The 9,219-nt window shown below is 28.5% G+C and overlaps 1 protein-coding gene across 1 annotated transcript; it reads left to right on the top strand.

Annotated features, from left to right (window-relative positions):
• Positions 1-329: 329 nt before the first annotated feature.
• On the top strand, positions 330-3,657 carry LOC137807594 (monogalactosyldiacylglycerol synthase 2, chloroplastic). Its single transcript, XM_068608312.1, has 8 exons — positions 330-938; positions 1,679-1,851; positions 2,092-2,253; positions 2,351-2,492; positions 2,561-2,785; positions 2,869-2,931; positions 3,011-3,085; positions 3,172-3,657. The coding sequence occupies exons 1-8, from the start codon at positions 675-677 to the stop codon at positions 3,427-3,429; spliced, it is 1,362 nt and encodes a 453-aa protein (XP_068464413.1). The 5' UTR covers positions 330-674; the 3' UTR covers positions 3,430-3,657.
• The last annotated feature ends 5,562 nt before the right edge of the window (positions 3,658-9,219 follow it).

Here is a 9,219-nt window from a genome sequence, read left to right as displayed (position 1 = left end):
TCCATTACCAATTGATAGTTTACATTATACGTCCTTTCTTGCTTATAAGGCATGGCTAAGATATGGAGGGCAAAACAGTCCAACCACCTATTTTCAACAACCAATCAACGAGAAAACATAAACCCATAATTTTCAGCTGAAAATCCAAACGACAGTCTCCATTTTCATTTAACTCTTTCAGAGTCTCCGACATATAAGTTAAATATAGACTACGAAAGAAATTAATGCATTTTACATTTTTATAATTTGTAAAAAAATAAAATTGCATTTAATTTCAATTAAGATAGTTTCATGAGACCTGTAATAATAGTGTGTGGCGTGAAATGACAGATATTTGAAGGACGAAGATAAAGTGGTATTTGAAAGAAGACCAAGATTCGAATCTTGCGATGAGAACATTCGATTAGGAGAGGTAAATCCAACCGCTATCATGTGCTGATGCCAAAAATTCGATGGCATAATTCTCTACCATTATTATTTTATAACACCAGACAAACCAACTAACGTTACAAGCCTCTCAGCCACCCTCCAATTTTGCTCTCTCTTTCTCTCTCTTTCCCTAACAACACTCACTGCCACTCTCCCTCTTCCTCTCTCGGCCGGTGAACCCGGGCCAGTTCAATTGGCGGGAACGGTTGACCGTTACCTCACTCTTTCTTTCTTTGTTTAGACACATGGAGGTTTCCGTTGCGGCCTCGCCGAGAAAGTCCATGGCGGAGAAGGTCTTCGGAGGGTACTACGGTGGGAGTACCGCCCAGAAGAAGCGTGGCAGTGACGCTCGCGGCGATGACACCGATGGAGGCATGGAACTCATGGAGATTGGCGCTGAAAGGACCAAAAACGTGCTGATTCTCATGAGCGACACCGGTGGCGGTCACAGAGCCTCCGCTGAAGCCATCCGTGACGCCTTTCAAATTGAATTCGGTGACGAATACCGGGTAATCTTATCGCTCCCTTCGCATTTCCTTAATTCACCTTTGTTGCTTCTTCTGGACTTGTGTAATTGTGTTGCTTCTTTGTTCATTTTTCAAAAAACAAATTACGTTACATTACTTTCTTTTTTTAATCTTTTTAACCTATTTTATTTGTTTTCCTCTTTTAAATTTTTTTTCCGGTCTAGAGTTTTCTGATCTGAGATGTTTTTGTGTTTTTTATGAATTTTTTTTTTATGGAATTTGGTTTCAAAGTTTAGCATGAACATTTATTATAGTGAAACTTCGATTGAATTCAAACTTCATTTGGATTTATTAACTCAATTTGTTTTATAATTAGTTATTTATACTTTTTATTTAGTTTATACAGAAAAGGAAATTGACATGGGATTAATTAAACTTAATTATGTGGATTTATTAATATCTCTGTACCCGTATCATGGATTATATATAAGACGAATCATAATTCAGTTTATTTAGTTCACAAATTAAATTAAACAGATCATTATCAAATCTCTAACTATTTTTGGATTAGTTCCGGTATCTGTACCCTTACTTTTTGTCATGTCTTGCACTATGGTCGCACACGGACTTTGTCGCTACGTTTCAATTATTTATTTATTTTTTTCCTTTTCTTGGAGTTATCTGCGCAGTGTTTTTTGGGAAAGATAGAACTTCGTGGCAATAAGAAGTTTTTGTTTCAATTATGTTTCGTTGCTGGTCTAACCAAACTTTTCAATTTTCAGATTTTTGTTAAGGATGTTTGGAAGGAATACACTGGGTGGCCGTTGAATGACATGGAGGGGCAATATAAATTCATGGTTAAGCATGTGCAGTTATGGAATGTTGCGTTTCATAGTACTTCTCCTAGATGGATTCACTCTGTGTATTTGGCTGCCATTGCTGCATACTATGCCAGGTACATTCCTATTCCCTCACTACTCCTTTTATGGTTAGCTTTGATAAGTAATTTTGACTACTAATTTTAATGGTGAAAAGGGAAAATGTCTTTTTGGACAAGTTGGCATTGCAAAAATGATCGTTCCCCTTTACCCCGCAAGATAATAACGACTACTATTCGTTTCTGTAGCTGTAAAAGTTTTATTTTATGTTCGTTGTGTTCTTATTTATAATTGCTTCTGCACTCTCTTTTTCTCAGGGAGGTGGAGGCGGGGTTGATGGAGTACAAGCCAGATATCATCATCAGTGTCCATCCCTTGATGCAGCATATTCCATTGTGGGTTTTGAAGTGGCAAGGTTTGCAGAATAAAGTGGTGTTTGTCACAGTGATCACGGACCTTAGTACCTGCCATCCTACTTGGTAAAATTTCATTTTGCAGTTTTTTTTTCTTGCTTTGAAGTGAAGTCCATTAGTCAACTTTTACACGCTCTTAGTCATACTTTCAAGCTATTTTCAGGTTTCATCCCTGGGTGAATAGATGTTACTGCCCTTCCCAAGAGGTGGCCAAGAAAGCCTCTCAGGATGGCCTTGAGGAATCTCAAATCCGCGTTTTTGGCTTACCCATCAGGCCTTCTTTTGCCAGGGCGGTTCTTGTGAAGGTATGCATGTTAAAGTTATAGGTGCAGTTTTGCTTTCATTGTTGGTGCTGACTCTGTCTTTTATATAGGATCAATTAAGAGAAGAACTCGGGTTGGATCCGAACTTGCAAGCAGTTTTGCTGATGGGGGGTGGTGAAGGAATGGGTCCTGTCAAGAAAACTGCAAAGGCTCTGGGAGAATCACTTTACGATAAAGAAGCTGAGAAACCACTTGGGCAGTTAGTCATCATATGTGGTCGTAATAAGAATTTAGTGTCTACCCTTGAATCTCTGGAGTGGAAGATTCCAGTAAAGGTAAGTTGGTTCTTGGTTTTTGTACAGCATGCAGATGAGCATAATGGAGTGCAACTCATTGAAACTTTTTCTTGTTTTTACAGGTTAGAGGATTTGAGACCCAGATGGCCAAATGGATGGGAGCCTGTGACTGCATCATAACAAAAGCAAGTTATCAATGTGCTCTTCATGTCCTCCTTCATATTTTGTTAGCATGTAGGCTCATTGGTTCGTTGAAATTTTCAGGCTGGACCGGGTACAATTGCAGAAGCATTGATCAGAGGGCTTCCCATAATTCTCAACGATTATATCCCAGGACAGGTGAGTGGTTAAATTGCCATTCAGTCTTTTCTTTTATTATTTCTACTATTCCATATTGATTCTGGCTGTAATTGTGGTAACAACAGGAGAAGGGTAATGTGCCGTACGTGGTAGACAATGGAGCTGGTGTCTTCACCCGTAGTCCTAAGGAAACAGCAAAAATGGTGGCCGAATGGTTCACCACAAAATCAGATGAGCTGAAAGCAATGTCAGAGAAAGCACTTAAATTAGCACAACCAGAGGCTGTGTTTGACATCGTGAGGGACATTAATGAACTTGCTCAGCAACGAGAGCCAGCAAATTTTCCATACTTGTTGACCTCATCGTTTACTAGCCTAATCTAATTGATTATTTGTGCTTCTTTCATGGTAGCTTTCTCCATTAGAATTGACTTGTACAGTTAGCTCTATTGATTGTATCATTCTTTATCTCTGCCTTGGTTTAACTGTCTTAAGATTCAATTGTGGTAAACAAGTATGTGTTTGTCTGGTTGTGAGTAGATGGTTTACCTGTAACTGCAAGAATGTTTGAATTCTACAGTACATTTCAGTCTAATGATCTATTTTTTTCAATTTGTTTATTTTATGGTTATATGCTTTGGAAGCGTACATCATATAAATTCTTGCTAAGGGAAAGAGAGTAGCTTCTTGTTACAACAGCTTATAAATGATAATCAAACTAAAACATGGTTGAAAATATGTTCAAATATATATATATTTAGTTTCGAAATGAATAATTTTCGTATTTAGCTTAGAAAGTTTTTCTGTCTATTATACTTCTTTTAAAATATAAAATTTCTGTAAACATTTCAACATACTAAGTCAATGATGCACTTGATCTAAGCAAAAATTTAAAGGACTTTGAAAGAAAAGAAAATTCCATAAGCAAAACCATAATCGTATTTAACTAGAAATTTTTAGATTTGTCGGGTTCTTAATAAAAAAAAAACATTAAAAGATGGGGTAAACATAGATGTGTGTAAACAAGATATATGCATGGGTGTAGATTTTCAATTTTAAGAAGCATAAGTCATTTAGCTTGAGTTGAAATAAAGGAAATTATATTTTTATTATAAGCATGAAAATGTTGGAATCGCATTAAAAAAAAAGTCAGCTATTAGACGTGCATTCTATATTTTGTATCTGCATCCTAATATATCAAATCTTTTCCAGCTCTAATGTATTAATGTATGTGTCATATCTTGGCTGTCCTGTGTATATAATAACGTAATTGTAATAACGATAATCAGGATCATAATTAGTTGGAATATCATTATATATATTTTCTACCTATCGTTATAATTTTAATTTTGAATATTTCTTTTAAATAAAGTGATCATTAGTTTTAAATATATAGAATTAAAATTTTTTTAAATGAGATTTTAAAAAAAATTATGTTTTATAGTGTAACTTATATAAACTGTTTTTATTAATTAATTAATATTATTTTAGAAATATTTTGAATTAATAGTAAACTAATATTTTTTAAACCATTTTACAAATATTCCAATTTATTAATTCAAAATATTTATATTTTATTTTTCATCTAACACAGATCCTGTTTTATATAAATTTTTTTCAATTGATATTTCTGAACATAAATTTAATATTTTTTTTATCACCTATAACAATTTTAATTAGGATTATATGGAGTTAAATTTTATTAGCAGGACATCACCATATATACATATAACAACTCTATTTTTTTTAGCATAGATTTGGTTTCTTAAAACATATTTTTATACATATATAAACATTATAAAAAATCACTAAATAGTAACTAAACTTAAAAATAAAATATTTAGTATTATATTAATTAAATTAAATATTAATTTAGAAAGTAAAAAATTATTTATATCTAAATTTATATTTAAATAGGTATCTACATTTTAACAACTAATATTTTAGATTTTAAATTAGTCTCTATAAATAACAATTTAAAATTATTTTAAATTTTTATATTAATAATAGAAAATACTAATAGTTTTTTTAGTTTATAAAATAGCTTCTAATTTAATGAAATAGTAATTAATTATTTTGGTCTTTAACATTAATTTCTTCTTAATTTTTTCTAATAAAAAAATTATATTTTATATGCTATTTATTTTTATTATATTTATTAATTTTAATAAAAAATATTTAGTAAACAAAAAACAATATATTGCAATAGAAATTTAAAGACAGGAAGTTATAGTTAATAAATTCATATGTTTTAAGCATGAAAGGAATTTTCTACACACACATTAAAGATATTGTGGCTGAGATCTGCATTTATGCAGCCAACAACAAAAGAAAAATAAGAAAGAAACATATCGTGAAACAAATGATGATATCTTTATTTTATTTAAGAAAATTATATTAATATAATTTCTTAAGAAATTACTAAAATAGGTAGATTTTGAAAAAAAAAATACCTAGACCAATAAGTTATATTTAAAAGTACAATTTAACTTTATGAAAAAATATTCTTTGGCACACTCACTTTTTTTACCTGCATTCAACTGTTTTTTTTAATAATAAAATATTACTAAAATAAAATAATAATAATTTATAAAGTTATAACTTGAATGTAGAGAAAAATGTAGGTTGCAAACCATGGTGACTCTAACTTTATCCCTTCTTTAAATCTGTAAAGTCATATTTGAAAGTAAAACGGTACAACTATAACTATTTTTTCTTTCTTTCTGTTTTCATCTTTTCATGATCCCTCGCAATCAAATTGACAGTAAATGTCTTTATAGGTAAGAAAATAATGTAAATATACTTAGAAAAAAAAGTGATTATAAAGTAAAAATCCATTTTAAAATAATCCAATTAATAATCAAAATTTCTATTTTTTATCACATAATATTATCTATGATTTTTTTTTAGGTGTACAAATGTTATTTTTTGAAATAAATATACTTAAAATTCATAAAGGAAGTTAATTAATTCATAGTTGAGAGCTAGTTGAAATCATATCACAGTGTCGTAGGACCATAGTTATCACTTTCATAATTGATTTTTACCATTTTATACAAAAAAAAACATATATAAAGATATTAAAAGTTTACATAATTTCTTATGTATACAGGTTACATAACAATTTACTAGATTTTGGTCTATATAATCCATTGTAAATTATACATAATTGATTAATTATTTCATATACAAAACAACTTTTTTAACTGTAGACTTCTATAATTAGTTAATTATGTAGAACTCAATTAATTATACACTTTTTAAAATTATTGCTTTTATTTTTTTATCAGCAAAAATATTTGTCTTTGTAGCGAAATGAGAGGAAGACTTTTATTGCAAATCTTCACTATTTTGCACAGACTTATAGTTAATTATTTAAGCAATATAAAAAACAATAAAATATTTAGATATAGTTAATTATGTTTAAGAAATAATTGGTTAGGTAAATCTTCCTGTTTTTTAGCATTCATGTGCTTTTCATAAAAAAAACAAACTTGCAGTGTCAATTTTTTTTTTCTTTTGACTTCTCATTTTCCTCCCAAAACAAACAAGTCATTAGTGTCAAGAAAATATTTTATTTTTTTGCATTGGAATGATTTTAAATTGGTATAAATGGATTGGTGATTACTTCTAGCAGCAAGCAAGGTAGATAAGAGATATTTTAGATGTAAGTAATCTTGATGTCTTTCTCCTCATAAACCCAAGTTGCCAATAATAATAGAATACACTATACTTTGATAAGAACCCATGTAGGTTTAAAGCAACATGTAACTATATACAATAAATCTCATACCAACCCCTCTATTAATCTCTAGAAAAAATTTTACATATTAGTTTTATATGTCTTATTAAGAAAACGAAATAATAGACTAGAGAAAAGAAAAAAATAATTAATTAATTAAATAATTATTGATTATCTGAGTATTTTGACTGAACAAGTAACTCTAAAATACTTAAATGAACCGTTTTAAAAATTATATTATTTATTTGAAAAAAAAATTACAAAATGACTTTAAGTAAGATGAAATTATTGGACATAATATACAAAAAAAATTTATGAAATTTGTTGGAATTCTGTGTCATATGTATAACTTTGTTTAATTAATTAAAGTTGTACTCGAGTGATACGCGACTTTAGTATATAATAATATAATTGAAATTGTGTTATTCGTATATAACTTAAGTTCTATTATTTTCAATGAAGTTGTGTTACTTATACATGAGTTTTTGTCTAATTGTAAAAAACAAAAAATAAGCTTAATACGTGAAAGACTTTAATTTTTTTATAGATATATTTATAAATTTTAAAAATTTATTTTTTATATTATTTTAAAGAGAGTGGTAAAATTTAGATTCATATAATAATTTTTTAATTGTAATTGTTTGAGATTATGATATTATGTAAATTTGTCGGAGTTAGTTGAATGACATGTAAGTTTGATAAATGAGAATATAAGAAAGCGAAAGATATTTTTTCATAATAAGAAAAATTATTTATAAATGATGACATATTATAGTCGATACGAGCAAATACTCCTATTGTGTGTGACCTTCATTTATATTGTAAGAACATTTTTTTGGTTTGTTATGATATAGGTAATCTATTTCGTTATGGATGTATCTAGTCTTTGGTCTCCAGATTTTTTACGTCTCATGTGATATTATGAAATACAATTGAGTTCAATTTAAGCAGACCAATAATCTTGATTTTGCAATAGATATAATTAAGTTCAGTGTGACTCATACACAACTTCAATTAATTAACATAATTAAATAAAATTGTGTAAATGATGATTTCAACAAAGTCTCTTTATAGCCACAACTTTCTCTTGGTCAGCAAATTCGTCTGACATGATGCTAAGTGTAGTATTTAAAATTTTAAGTATACACTTATAATTTATTTTAAGTGTAGTATTATAAATTTGCATAGTTATTTTTTATACAACATTAACAATGGTTTTTCTCTAAAACATAATAAATTATGTTTTATAGCATTAATATTAATAGTTATAACACATTCAAATTATATGTAATAAAAAAATATTAAATTTTTTCTTGCACCATTTAAAATTAATATAAAATAATTGAACCAAATGTATTTAAACTCTCTTTAAATATTATCCCGTGGTGTTTTATTTTTTGTAAGTTTTTTATTACTTTAATTTTTTTTAATTTTTTTATTATTCCTTTTCAATCCTTATAATTAATTAAGAGTTAAAAATATAAAATATTAATATAATTAGATTACTTTTAAGTACTTAATTAAATTAATTAATATGTTTGTTTTTTTACGCAATATAATTTCATATAATATTTTTTAATATATTATGAAAAATAATATTATTTTTAAAATATTAGTTAATTTGTATTTATAAAATATTATTCAAATAAAATGATTATATATAAAAAATTATAATTATGTGGTTTTTATTTTATAAAAAAAAATATACATGTTTAAGAATGTATTTTTTATCTGAAACAAAAAATCACAAAATCAATGAAGAATCAAAAACTAGATAAACACTTACATTTTCAACGGGCCGGTGCAACATAATTGTCAGACCTCTTTCTTCCTACACTTCCATACCTTCTTGTGCCACCCCATACTAAATATGAAAATACCATTTTATCCTTTTCTTTTCATCCCCTTGGATTTGAAATAATAAGTATCGATTATGTAATCCGAATAAATTTCGGATTACTTAATCCGAAAGTCAATTTCATATTTAGAAAAGACTTCCAGATTATGTAAGCCGGAAGCTAATAACACATATAAAAAAAAAACTTCCAGATTACATAATCCGGAAGCTAATCTTATGTATAGAAAAGACTTCCGGATTATATAATCTGGAAGCTAATTACAAAAGATTTCAGATTACATAATCTGGAAGCTAATTCCGAATCTAGAAAAAGACTTCCAGATTATGTAATTCGGAATATTAAAAAGGGTATTTTTGGAATAAGAAAAATTTATGGGGGTGGTACAAGAAGGTATGGAGGTGCAGGAAGAAGCAGCCTAATTGTCATTGCCATTGCAGTTCTAGCAAGGTCTCGCACTCAAGAACAAAAGAAGAAGAATGCAGAGGTGGGTAAGAAGAAATTGTAGGTTTGAATATAAATAAGAAGGAGTAATTTAGTATTTTTCACATATCCTATGAGGATGCAATTTAAATT

This window comes from Phaseolus vulgaris, chromosome 3 (genome assembly GCF_000499845.2).
Source record: "Phaseolus vulgaris cultivar G19833 chromosome 3, P. vulgaris v2.0, whole genome shotgun sequence".
Taxonomy (NCBI): Eukaryota; Viridiplantae; Streptophyta; class Magnoliopsida; order Fabales; family Fabaceae; genus Phaseolus; species Phaseolus vulgaris.
This window is presented reverse-complemented; position numbering and strand designations above follow the sequence as displayed.